This window comes from Cervus canadensis, chromosome 10 (genome assembly GCF_019320065.1).
Source record: "Cervus canadensis isolate Bull #8, Minnesota chromosome 10, ASM1932006v1, whole genome shotgun sequence".
Taxonomy (NCBI): Eukaryota; Metazoa; Chordata; class Mammalia; order Artiodactyla; family Cervidae; genus Cervus; species Cervus canadensis.
In genome coordinates, this window is record NC_057395.1 from 71,705,124 (window position 1) to 71,719,179 (window position 14,056).

Consider the following 14,056-nt stretch of genomic DNA (forward strand, 5'->3'; position numbering starts at 1 on the left):
TTGCCAGGTAATTGCTACATGCAATGTCCTTAGAACACCTGCCAGGCTACCCAAGGCTTACAGTCATGGACTTGTTTCACCTAAAGAGGAAAGCAGGGCTCAAAGAGACCTACCCAGGTTCACTCGGCTGGCAAATGGGAAAAATGAGGTTTCAAACCTAGGTTTTCTTATGACAAATTCCTGGCTCATTCCCTGACAAATCAGCTACCCCTTAGTCTTTCACCTCAAGCAGCCTGTCAGGGCCCCTGCCCACCTCTCTGGAAACCAAGCCAATTTTCCATGAGGCTCAGCTGAGATCAAACAGGCAAACATGCTCTGTCAGACCCAAAACGTTTTTATGTTTGCAAGGTGCAAAAGAGAAAACCAAGACAGACACCTTTCAAAGAGGTACCTGGAAAGAAACCCACTGGGAAGCACAAAATATACATTATAGTCATGAACAGAATCAACTGCAACACATACTGTTTTTATTTTCTTAGTTTTCTGGCTGTCCCGTGCAGCACATGGGATTTTAGCTCCCCAACCCGGGATTGAACCGACATTCCCTGCACTGGAAGGCGGATTCTTAACTACTGGACCACCAAGGAGGTCTAGCACAGAGTGTTGTAAAGATCAGAAGTGTTGGAGGCAGGCCTGGTGCAGTGGTAAAGAATCCCCCTGCCAATGCGGGGGATGCCAGAGACTGGGGTTCGATCCCTGGGTCAGGAAGATCCCCTGGGTAGGAAATGGCAACCTGCTCCAATATTTTTGCTTGGGGAATCCCATGGACAGAGGAGCCTGGCAGGTTACAGTCCATGGGGCTGCAAAGAATCAGACCCAACTGAGCGCACACACTCATACACACTGGGATTGAAGCCCTGTCCTACCCTTCACTAGCCTGACCGTGGCCAAGCCAGGAATCCACCCAGACACTTGATTCTTCCAGCCCCACCTAGCCCTACGGCCATGCACACCTTGCAGGACTGTAGAGAAGGTGACCTGTAACAGGGGTGGCCACTGCCCAGCACAGAGCTGGCCACACCTGTTCTCCCCACTCTGTCACCAGAAGTTCCCAGACAGTGGATGGGTGGACCCGCCCAGCCAGAGCCCCTCCAAGGACACCTATCCCACAGCTGCTGTGAATTTCTGCCATCCTGGCTCCCAGCTGCCCATTCCTTGGAGAACTTCTCTGAGCAAATCTGAGTTGCCTTGCCCAGTTATGTCCCCACCCTCCATGTGTGGGGCTATCCACAACCCATGACTGTCTGATACGGTAGGACAGAAGGCTGATCAACCTTCTGATGCCATCTGCCCTCCAGAGCTTTCCCTGGGTCAGACTGAGGCTGGCCTGGGGGAGAGTGACCGTTATTAGCTGCTTTTTTTTTTTTGATGTGGACCACTTTAAAAGTCTTTATTAAATTTGTTACTATGTTGTTTCTGTTTTATGTTTTGATTTTTTTGGCCACAAGTCATGTGGGATTTGAGCTCGCCAATCAGGGACTGAACCGTACCCCCTGCACTGGAAGGTGAAGTCTTAACCACTGGACCACCAGGGACATCCCCAACTGCTTCTTTTCCTGTTCATCCTGCATCCTGGTCTCACCTGAGATCACTGCGTGTCACCTGCACAGGAAGCTATGTCTCAGCCCAAGACTGTGGGAGCAGGAGGGCATTCTCCCATCTTTTGTAATCTTTTCAATTTGAAGACCACCAAGAGGAGTCTAAGAACACCACACATGTTCACTTCTCCCTCCCTCGAAGCACCCACCTGATTCCCATCAGAACGAGGCTCCCCAGCCTGGGGGTCCCTCTCCCCAGACTCAGCACAACCAACAGAAGCTAAGCAGAAGTGGCTGCAGCTTCCAGGGGCCAGATGGCTGCAGGGTGGGTTGGCTGGGTCTGGGTGGGCCCCCGAGGCCCCTGATCCAGTCTTGGTGTTGGGCCCAGGCAGATGAGAGATGTTTCTTGGGGCATTTGCTGAGGAACTAATGAATTTCCATTCCAGGCCCCAATTAAGGACACGTCCTCCCACCTACTCCCAAGGCACCAAGCAGCGTTTCTCAGGGACCCCGAGATCTGGAAACGCAGGAAACGGACCGGAAGCCTCGGGTGCCGATAGGGTCCAGGGTGGCCACTTGGGTCACCTGGGAGAGAAAGAGGCCCTTGCTGGCAACCAGAAACATCCATTCTGCCCCTGGTTTTGCCAGAGACCTGCTGCGAGGCTTTGGGCAAACCATGCAATCCCTGTCTGGGCCTCGGTGAGAGGACTTCAAGAGACTTAAAGGTTCTGAGACAGTAACAGCTAATACTCTGAACACACCCTTACTGCGGGCAGGCTCTCCACAAAGCATGTCACAAATATGCACTCATTTAATCCTCCTGACACCTTCAAGGCAGGAAGGAGCGATTACTAGCCCTTCTTGCAGCTGAGGAAACTAGGGCTCAATGAAGTAACTTGCTCAAGATCACGCAGCATTAAGTGGCAAAGCCAGGCTTCAAACCCAGGACATCCAGCTATGGACTGTGTACCATAACCACCGCTCTGGTGATCCACAGTGCGTATCATCTGACCACTCTTGAATCCTCACAGGACTGGGCACCGCCAGAGTTTCCTCTTACTCAGTCGTGTCCGACTCTTTGCAACTACATGGACTGTCGCCTGCCAGGCTCTTCTGCCCATGGAATTCTCCAGGCAAGAATCCTGGACTGGGTAGCCATTCCCTTCTTCAGGGGACCCTCCCAACCCAGGGATCGAACCTGGCACCAGCATAACAGCTTAATAAGAATTTGCTAACTGGAAAATAAAGAAAAAACTGGTAACCTAAATGACCGAGATGGTGGGTTACGGGAGTGGGACAAGGTAGCTGAGGTGTCAGGGAGACTGATGGTTTCCCTGGCTGTCCTTTGATGCTGTTTGGCTTTTCACCACGCAACAAGCTACAGTCAGTAACGGCAACATAAAGGGCTGTGAGAGCCGAAAACAGTGTTTGTCCAGGGGAGGGGACAGGAGACCCAGAAGACGGAGGTGCCTGGGGCCCTTTTAGCTGGGTAATTTTTGTGCTTCTAAAATGTACCATCTGCATATATTACTTAATCCAAATAATACTCTTTTAAAAAGTGTTCAGGGACTTCCCCGGTGTCCAGTGGCTAAGAATCCGCCCGCCAACGCAGGGGACATGGGTTTGATCCCTGCTCCAGGAAGATCCCACATGTCTCAGGGCAACTAAGCTTGTGAGCCACAATTCCTGAGCCCACGTGCCTGGAGCCTGTTCGCAACAAGAGAAGCCTCCACACTGCCACTCCAGAGGAGTCCCTGGTCACCGCAAGCAGAGAAAGCCTGCCCACAGCAACGAAGACCCGGAGCAGCCAAAAAAATTTTTTTTGAATTTTAAGTAGTAGTAGTGTTAGTTGCTCAGTCGTGTCCAACTGTGATCCCATGGACTGTGGCCTGCCAGGCTCCTCTGTCCAGGGGAGTCTCCAGGCAAAACTGCTGGAATGGGTTGCCATTTCCTTCTCCAGAGGATCTTCCCGACCCAGAGATCTAACCCAGGTCTCCTGCAGTGCAGGCAGATTCTTTACAGTCTGAGCTACAGGGAAGACTCATTTAAAAATAATGGTATTCAATGACCCATCAGCCAAGAATCAACTAGAGAGAAACAGGTAGGGGAGGAACACTAAGAAGGAGATGCAGGGTTGGGAGACTCCGGTTGTATATAAACCAAGCCCACTAGACACCTCACTCTGAAAACGGGGATTCAGAGGCCCAAAAGAAAATGCAAAGTGGCTTCAGGAGATGCTGCGATCCAGTGGCTGAATGGAGACCTCTTCTCCTGACTCCTAATGCAGCCTCTCAGGCTCCACCAGGCACACAGTAAATTTTACCAACTGTGTTTGTGTTTGGGACCCGAGCCAGGAGTCCCAACCGCAGGGAATGCACTCCCACCATCCCGCCCCTCCTGCACCCAGGATGTCTACAGCAGCAGGAAAGGCAGCGCTGCAGCGGCCCAGACGCCTTCTATGCGCCACACTGGCATTTTCCCTCATTCTCACAAGGTAGAGTTACTCACTCCAGTTGACAAAGGATGAGGCTGAGGTCCAGAACAGTGACACATCGAGAGACACAGCTAGGATGCAGCAGAGGTTCAAACCTGGGTTTGGGGGCTTCCAAAGTCCGTGCTCTTTCGCGATCCTGAGCCACCCCTCTTGGAAGAGTCCTTCCCATCAGTTGAGGAAATCCCAACTGGAATGTATTGGTGAATGCCTTTGTCTTCAGACTCTGAATTTTGTCGGACTGGATAAGATTCTTATCACATCATAAAGTTTGTCCCCACCACGCCTCGAATCTGAGCTAAACCTCAACCTTCCCTAAGAAATTACCAGCGACCCCTTTCTTAGAAACATCTAAATAAACTGACTCAGTAAAGTCCCTCGGAAGAATTTCCCTATTTTTACCCTTTTACATTGATGGTTCCTTTAATTTACTTCTTCCCAGTGGAGACCTGTCCTCAAATGAACCTCCTGGTTTTAACACATAGTTCTGCCTTTCCTCAATGCAAGAAAGGGGTGGCATCCTATTCCTTTTGGTAAAAGGGGCTAGGCCTGGGCCCCTCAGAATCTCCAGAGCTGTCTGAGGCCAATATGTCACAAAAGGATATTATGGGTTGATGTGTTATTCATGTCGACTCATTTATCATTTATACCGATGGCTTCCAAAAGGATTGATGGGGTCCTTCACATTAAACCCGGTGCAAAGCAGGGCAGCAGCTGAGACTCATCTGATCTGAGACCTTGTGATGGAAACAGGTGTGCCTGAAGACTACACCCGGGTACCGAATCTGGTACCCAATGTCCCAAGCATCTAAGACATCTAAGGAAACATCCCAAGTTCAGAAGAACCCTTCATTTCTCTCCAGCTTTTTTCTTTAACCCAGTGATTCTCCAAGTAGGTCTGGACCAGTATCAGCATCACCTGGGAACTTGTTAGCAATGAGATTTTTCAGGAACTTCCTTGGCAATCCCGCGGTTAAGACTCTGAGGTTCCACCACAAGGGGAGTGGGTTTGATTCCTAGTTGGGGGAACTAAGGTCCCACATGCTGTGTGGTGCATCCAAAAAATTTTTTTAAATAAATAAGAATTTTAGGTCCCAACCCAGATTAAAGGAGAAACTTGGAGAGAGGCCCAGCAATCTGTTTCAACAAGTCAACTTGAGGATTCTGACCCAACAGGAACAAGCACAATGACAGCGGTCACCTCTAACTGAGCACCTACTATGTGCACAGGATTAAACCCATCATCTCACTGGTCCTTATAACTGAGGACCACATGCCCAGCTCTGAGGTAGGTGTGTTTTGTGCATTATGTCAATTTACTCTCTACAATAACCTTTTGAAGAACTTACTTTTTTTTTTTTTGGCCGCATCACACAGCTTGTGGGATTGTAGCTCCTCAGCCAAGGAGCGAACCCATGCCCCCTTCAGTGGAAACGCAGAGACTTAATCACTAATGAGACAGCCAGGGAAGTCCATTATTATGCGCCCATTTTACAGAAGAAGAAACTGAGTCCCAGAGAGCTGAAGCCACCGGCCCAAGGTCGCACAATTTAGAAATGGCAGAGGTGAGATAAAAATGCAGGTGTGTTGGATTCCAAAGCCACATTCTTTCTGTCCCACCCTGGAAGCTCCCCAGCTATATCACCCCAAGAAGTGATACAGCTGGGTCAGATGAGAGCTGAGGAGGAGAGAGGGGGCAGGCAGGGAGAGCCTGCCTGGGCAGAAGCAGCCCAGACTCCACACTACCTTCCAGCTACAATGGGAAAGGAAGCCACATGACGCATTTAAAGTCACCTGTGTCTAAGGAACTCAAAAGACTGGGATTCAGGAGGCGGGAGTTCTTGGCTTCTGAATTTATTTATCAAGCTGAGGGTCTTTCTCCTTCCCACTCTGAACCTCAGTTACCCACACTCATATTCCTTGTTCCTGTCTACAAGGCTCACTTGTGCCCCCAGCTTACTTCTCTGACCTCGCCTCCCCTCATGCAGCTTAATCACGCTGGTCTGCTGTCTGTTCCCTGAACACCCACATTCACGCTGACCTCAGGGCCTTTGCACCACCTGTTCCCTACGCCTAAATCCCTCTCGCCCTTCATACTCCCATGGCTGGCTCTTTGTCATGCAGGGCCTCAACTCACCTGTCACCTCCCCAGTAAGCCTTTCCTGACTACCTTACTTCATGTCCTAGCCCATCAACCTGTCTTCTTTTCATTTCACTTAACACAGTCTGAAATTATTTATTGCTTAATTGCTTCCCTGTTTATTATCTGTCTCCTCCACTCCAGAACATAGCTCCATAAGAGCAGTAACTGCCTGACTTGTTCCCCAGATATAGTCCCAGCACCTAAAGAGACGTTTGGCACTGAGCAGCTAATTAAATATGAGTTGAAGAAATAATAACACCAAAGAAGAAAACCTAGACTCAAAGTCCAGAGCCCTGGATCCTTAACATGTGACCCTGGCAAGGTGCTCTGCCTCATAGAGCCTCAGTTTCCCTCCTTGCCTAATGAAGAGCATGGACTAGATGCTCTCCAAGAGGCCTTCCAAGATCGCTAGTCTTGGAAAGCCAGGCCTGGAAGCCACCCAGCTAGTCCATCCAGAAGAGGCACCTGGCCAGGGTCTCTGCAGCAGCTGCCCCCTCCCCACCCCCACCCGCATCCCTGCCCAGCCACACACTCATCTCACTCCCCCATCGCAGAAACTGTTAATGAAGTGCGCACTGCTAAATGCAGTTACAATTACGGGGGCTAAGAATAAGGCGCTGACATCAGCCTTGTCAGTTTCCGAGTGAATCAGAAGGGGAGGGGGGAGGAAGGAGAAAAGGGGAGGGGGGACGGTGCTTCGGAGCTGTCAAGTGGAAATAGCACAGCGTTAAATATAATCCAGCATTGGCCTACATCGGTCTGGAGAGGCAGGTGATAGATCGGCCCCCAGGGCTGGGGCAGACAACTGGATTCTTCAAGGAGGCCAGGCAGCCCCGTGACGGAGATCATCCAGGAACCGATGGGCAGGAAGGCACTCCAGTGAGCTGGGGTGGAATGGAGTGGGATGGCAGATCCCAGAGGGGCACATCTGAAGCTGAACAGGCCCACACACCCTTGCCTTCGTCAGTGGCTGTTTTGCCAGCCCAAGCACAGCCGCCAGGCCTGACACTGCCCTTTCCCCCCTGGAATCTCATTTCAGGCCAGGAGGCAGAGGATGGTCTCTGGAGTCAAACACGCCTGGGTTTGAATCACTACTGTGCAACCCAAGAAAGTCACAAAACTACACCAAGCTGCCTGGCTTTTCCTCATCTGCAAAATGGGTACATCGACAACAGTAGCTACCCCTTCTGGCTGCTGTAAGATTCAGGGAGACTATGGAAGGCACTGAGCGCAGGAGAACAAGCCCTTCAACCATTTTTATTTTTACAACCCTGATACATGCGCAGACAAGGATGATTAACCCCTTTTTCAAGAGAGGGAAACTGAGGCCTGGGATTTGCCTGAGGCCCTAACACCAAGGTAGAGTCAAATCCAAGCCGCATCGAGTAAATGGGGAGGGTAGGGACCGGGAGGGAATTCCCATTGGTCATTCCAGGGGACTGGGGGTGAGGGTGGGAACTGAGCTTCGACAGGAAGACAGCGGGCTTGACTGCCAAGGGGGGGAGGGGGTACACAGACGACAGTGTGTGCGCGGGGGGAGGCGGGGCGTCTACACCCTTCTGAGCACATTCTCCAAAACTGGTGCCTTTCCAACAATTCTTAAAAGACATGCTGAAGCGATGGTTGTTAAGGCCACCGTGAAGAGATGTTAGGGGAGGCAGAGAGGAGAAGGGCCCTGAGATGAGAGAGGGGGTCAGCTGGCTCGCATCTGCTCTCCACCTCTCCGCCCTGCACTCTCCCAGTCCTCAGTCGGAACAGGCTCACCTCTGGGTGGAGGTGGGCAAGGAGGAAGGCAGCGCAGAGTTCTCAAAGGGAGACAAGGCAACGGGTCCCTCCTTTTCCCTTCCCACCAAACACAAGCAGGGGGGCCTCTCTGATAGCTGCAAACGCCAAGGAAGCTGCAGCCATGAGTCTGGCAGCCTGGGGACAAGGAAGAGAGGGCGCCAGAGAGGGGGGAGAGAATTTTCGGAAAGAGCTCTACCAGCATCAGAACAGATCTGGAGGCCAGTGAGCTGTGCACCGGGGGAAAGGATGACTCCTGTGCATGCTATTTTTCTGAGATGCCTCTTTCAGGGTCATTCAAGACAGCGGAGTTTGGGGTCCGCTCTCACCCCACCCACAGCCTGAACTATGAGAAGAGCTGGTTCCATTCTTTACTGTGCCTCAGTTATCCAAATCCAGAAGAGTTCTGCCCAATTCCCAGCCCATAAAGGAGATTACAGCACTTGGTGGTAACTTAGGGAAAGCGGCAGAGGGGGAACAGGAAGTGGCGTGCCCCAGGGATGAAGGTGGGAACAGAGGCTTCCGAACCTCCACCTCGCGCCCTCCAGCGGCCCCGATCCTGAAGGATATTTTCAGGCTCCTCCCCTCACCACTCCCCCTCATCCACCCAGCCCCAGCCCCCCTTTAGGGCCGAAGTCCTCTGTTCCCACCACCTCAGGGTGGAAGGGGTGGTTCAGCAGGACATTTTGTTTCCCAGGAAAAGCTCAGGTCAAATTTCAAGGACAAAAGTTAGCACTGGGGCTGGGAAAGAAAACTCTGCCAAGAGGAGAAAACTGGGGAAGGGAGGGGGAGTCCAGGGCGGGTCATTCCAGGTGCCTGGGGTGGGGGCGGGACTTGGAGCTCTCGGTCCCCCTGCTGAGATCTGTCTGGCGAGACATAAGTTATCTCCTCCCCACCAGCCAGGAGAGGTAACGCAGACAGCCCCCTCCATCTTCCCTCCGTCCAAAAATAAGGGGACTGGGTTTCGGCACTAGTTGGTAGGTCCCAGCCACCAGGCCACCCCACCCACCAGATTTGGCCTGATCGGAAGAAGGCGGTACCACGAAGGGCTTTCCAGCTCAGAGATGTGGCCCGAACTGCTAGGAGAGGGACCGGTAGCCGGCCGGTGTTGCCATGGCAACTTCCTCCCTGCACTGGATCGAAGCATCCTATGGGCAAATCGGAGCTGGCTGCTCCATCTTCTCCGCCCCTCTCCCGAGCGGGTGGGGGAGAACTGGACGCCAAAACCACTTGGTCAGACTCAGGGACACCATCCTCAATTTCAGACCCTGATGTAGCAGCCCCCTTTGGCATTTGCTGGAAACTGGAGACACTCTCCAGACACACTCCCCAGCCATGCCCCAAGGCAGACTGGCAGGTCTGGGACTGTAGATGTAATAAAAATGAACTGTTGAAGAGAACAGGGACATGGGGAGCTGGGTGCTCCCCACCCTCTTGTTCCACATGTAAGTCCCCCAAATCCCCTTCTTTAAACCCCTCCCAAGAAGGAGGGCCCAATTCTGCCTTAATAGCTATAACAATGCAATAAAATTAGCTTATAAGTTAACGTTTTGAGAACCAGGCTTCCCCCCTGCCTCTAACCCACAGATTCCTTTTTACAATCTTGCTCAGAAACAAGCTAACAGCTACTGAGAGCCCATCTCGTGTCAGGCGCTGTACTCTGCCCTCTGCACACACAGCGTAACAATCAACAGCATAGATGCTTGAGGCAGACTGCTCAAGTTCAGATCCTGCCTCCCTCATTTCCTGGTTCAGTGACCTTGAGTGAATACTCTCTCTGTGTCTCAGTTTTCTCCTCTGAAAAATGGGGATGTTAACATGAATTCTGTCTCAGTTTTCCCATTTGAAAATGGGGACTGTCAAATGTTAATTTTATAGACTTGCTGTGAGGAAAGAAAGCAATATTGAAAGTGCCTAGGAGAATACTTAGCAGAAGGAATCATTTAAAAAATGTTTACCCTCTGTGGTCCATACTCTTTATTTTCTTCCTGATATAAGAAAGCAGAGGTCACATGTCTAACTCCCCGCTGCCCCATCCCTCCTCAATTACAAAGCCAGAAGGAGCCAGGTTGAGCCATGAAGACACAAACATGAAAAATGCCTCCCAAAAGCATGCCTCTCTAAAGCCCCAATATCTTTTTTTTAATTAATAATAATTATCTATTTATTTATTTTTTGCCTGCATTTTTTTTTCATTTATTTTTATTAGTTGGAGGCTAATTACTTTACAACATTATAGTGGTTTTTGCCATACATTGACATGAATCAGCCATGGATTTACATGTGTTCCCCATCCTGATCCCCCCTCCCACCTTCCTCCCCATCCCATCCCCCTGGGTCTTCCCAGTGCACCAGCCCTGAGCACTTGTCTCATGCATCCAACCTGGGCTTAAAGCCCCAATATCTTTCTAAAAAGGGGCAAAGCAGTGTAAGAAGTGGGTTCAGAGTGCACAAGGGAAGATGCTTCTTGGGAAGAATTCTAGGAATCCGCGGCTACCAGCCTCCTGAGCCCCAGGATGGCTAGAACGGGGAGGAAGGGGCAGCTTCCTTTGCTGACAAAATGTCCAAGGCTCCCAAGCTCAAGGGAAGAAAGTGCTCTGGCCCAGTTAAGGCTAATGAAAGTCTCCTCCTCACAGTTTCTCAGGAAACCAGCTGAAGGGTAGCATATAAGCTCTGAAGATGGCTCTGAGTCAATCGAGTTGATGAAAAAGATGCAGTGGACAGGAGGTGGAAGCAGCAACAAAGGGAGGACCCTAGATAAGCCAGAGGACCATCGGGGGCCCTTCTGGGCCACGGGGAACAGAGAGGGAGGCGAGGCGAGGCCAGGCGAGGGAGCAGAAAAGAGAAAGGTAGAGTCAGGTCAGTCTGACAGCCCTCCGACTAGAGCAGTCTCTGTCCACTATCTGAGACATATTCAAACCGCTTTTTGAAATTAGTTCAGTGCAGCGCCGCTCTAAAAGAATGAATCTAAAAGGCTTCTTTTCTAAAGGAGGAAATTAATGACTTTGAGAAGAACAAGAAAAATTAAGAACCAAGACGACGTTCCCTACTTCTGATTCTCACCAGACGTTCTTTAGCCTTCCAGAAATGAAACTTCACTTTCTTCCTCCCCCTCCCAAATTTGAAGCATCCCTTAAGATGAGCAGTTGAGTACAAGACGCCCAAACCAAACTCTTGGCTGTTGGCAGCTCCCTGGGGCCTCTTCACCTGGGAACCATTTTCTACACAGCGAGATCTGACTTTAAAAAAAAAAAAAATCATCTTTCAGAGACAGGACTAGTGCTTTACTGGAAAGAGAACCGGAAACCTGATTTTAGTCTCGGCTCTATGCCCGACTCACTGGGTGACCTTGGGTTATACACACACACACAGGGACTTCAATCTCACACACATTCACACACACAAACACACACACATCCATTTGGGGGCAAAGAGATGTTGGACAAGATGATTTTGAGGTCCCCCAAGTGAAAAAAAAGTTAAGAATTTGAAGAAATCTGCTGGGGGGAAAAAAATCAGGTGGACCTTTAAAAATCTCTAATATTGCATGAAGTTACCTATTGTAACTTAAGTGAAACCAGAGCAAGTCGCCTGCAACCAACGATAATAACCAAAGCGTCTGAATCATGACAAGGAGCATGACTCTGGAGAAAAACCCAACTGTCCCTACCACAGCGACAGTTGGCTCTTGAGACCCAAGTGGCCTGCTGAACTTCAGGATTGTCCTTGAACATCAAGGGAGGGATAGGGGAGCCTGCCCACCGAGGCAGGTGGGGCTCCGTCCCCAAGCCCTGAGTTGAGCAAGATTTCCTCTCTCTGATTTTGCTCCAGGGGAGGCCACTGGGTTAGGAGAGCCCCTCCACCCCTCCTCACCTTGCCTTGTCCATAATAATAATAATACTACGCTCCCTCAGCAGCATCAAGGGGGAAGCGAAGCCTCAGTTATTCTTTCTGTAAAATGGTGATTCTGTAAATTGGCTCTGCAGTAACCATTTCACTCCACCCCCTCTTCAGGTCAACAGCAAGACAGCTGTGTCAGGGGTCAGCCTCACACGCCCCCATTCACCCACTTAGCCAAAACATTCTGCTGTAGAACTTTCTCCCCACTTGCCTCCTGATCCAACAGGAAGAGGTGAGCACCCATCACCCACCGCTCCATCCAAGGCTTATCAGATAACTGGCTGACCAGAATAAGCGTCCCTGCAGGCAGAGAGTTTTAAGCAGAGCCCTTGAACTCCCTAAAACTATGGACAAAAATGTTTGGATGGTGCGTGTATGTATTTAGGGGAGAACTCATCCGTATTGTTATCAAGTTCCCCATTTTGCTCCTCCCCATCACACACTCCCCTCCCCTTTCATCCCCTCACTGAACTAAAATACTCTCAGATCAGCGTACAAAACACTTTTAACTTAACCTTGTGTCTGAGGTACCGTCCTCCCATTTTACAGATCAGTATATGGAGGCTAGGGGAGGCAAGACTCACCCAAGGTCACGGCTGATAAAGAGATAAGCAAGCCCAAGACCGGAACCTGATTCCGACTCCCTCTCTGGCACTCTTTGGGGAACTCTCACCCAAAGCCCTCCAGCTACCCCACCTGTTGGTGGATTCGCTTCCTCACCGCAAAAGCGTATCCGAAGCCCTTGTTTCCTCTGCCTGGTCCCAGGGCCGCCAGGAGCCGGTTTCTCCACATTTCCCCGCCCCTTGGGCTCCGGCTGAGGTTGCGCGCAGGCCTGGGAGCCTGAGGTTCGGGCCGATGAATGATAGCCCGGTCCAGCCCACCCAGAAAGGCCACTCCAGGCCCAAGAGCACCCGGGATCAGGGGCACACTCGGAAGGGCGCGCAGGTGTAGAGTCGTCGCCGCCCTACGCCTCCCTCCGGGACCAGCCGGGAGGAACCGAGAGGAAAGGCCGTCCCCCGGCCGGTCCCCTCAAGGTCCACCCCAGTCCTGGAGCCCGAAACCCCCGCCCCTGGGGGAGGACGAAGAGAGACAAACGGGGGGCGCTCAAGGCCCTGGGCGCGGGGCAGGGGTCTGGCCCAGGGAGTCTCAGGATGCAGCCAAGACAAAGATGGAGCAGGAAGGTTGCGCGCCACCTCCAATGGCGGGGGGCGCGTCGGAGCCCCGCGGGTGAGGCGGCCAGAGCCCCGGGGTCTGAGGAGGGGGCACTTACAGGAGGCTCGGGGAGGGCGGCAGGTCGGATCCAGGGACAAGAATGGGAGCATTCAGTAGGCGCAGGTGAGTAGGGATAGCTAAGTCCAGGAGACCCAAAGGGCCCACCTGCGGAAAAGGGGTGAATGCAGAGGATCTAGGTCCCTGGGGGCGGCGGGAGGCGAGAAGATCCCACACCCTAGAGACTCTGAGGCCCCGTGGGTGGGAAATTAGACCCTGGGGGCGCATCCCCGAGGGTGGTTGGGATTGGGGGTGGGGAGGAAAGAGTGGCCACCTCTTAGGGCGCACCGGATCGGGGATGGGGCCTCGGGATCCGGCTCCCGGGACGCCCCCCGGGGGTCGGGGGAGGGCAGCGCGCTTACCCGCGTCCTCATCGTCGAAGGAGTTCATGCACGGGAAGTAGATGGCGAGCGCCTCGAAGGAGGCGGACAGGCTGAGGCGGCTCTGCGAGCGCTCCATGCCCGCGCCGGCGCCCGGCGCCTCGGCCGCGGCGGCGGCGGTGGCGGCCGGCTTGGGCAGCTTGGCCGCCCCATTCTTGACGCGGAGTACGGCGCGCGGCGTGGTGGCGGCGGCCCGGGGCCGGGCCGGGACTCCGCGGCGGGGCGGGCGGGCGCGGCGGGGCCGGCGGGCGGGCCGGGAGCTGGCGGCGCGCGGAGCCCGAGGCGCGCGGTGCTCCCGGCGGCGGCGGCAGCGGTGGCGGTGGCGGCGGTGGCGGTGGCGGTGGCGGTGGCGGCGGCGGCGGTGGCGGCGCAGCTCGCTCTGGCCCGCGGCGCCCCCAGCCGGCCGCGCGGGGCGGGCTCCAGTCGCCGCCGCAGCCAATCGGCGCCGCCCGGGGGAGGGGGCGCCGCGCGCGGGGCGTGGGAGCCGGAGGGCGCGGGCGGGGCCCCTCCTCGCCTCCCGGGCCCGCAGGTTGTGCGCGCCCCGAGCGACGAG

General features: G+C 53.2%; 1 protein-coding gene across 1 annotated transcript in view; it reads right to left on the reverse strand.

Annotated features, from left to right (window-relative positions):
- RIMS4 (regulating synaptic membrane exocytosis 4) overlaps window positions 1-13,706 on the reverse strand; it is a 70,028-nt gene extending 56,322 nt beyond the window's left edge. Inside the window, exon 1 of the mRNA XM_043480416.1 lies at window positions 13,486-13,706. Coding sequence (XP_043336351.1) covers window positions 13,486-13,582 — 97 coding nt within the window. The 5' untranslated portion in view covers window positions 13,583-13,706. The remainder of the gene's footprint in view (window positions 1-13,485) is intronic.
- Window positions 13,707-14,056: the final 350 nt, after the last annotated feature.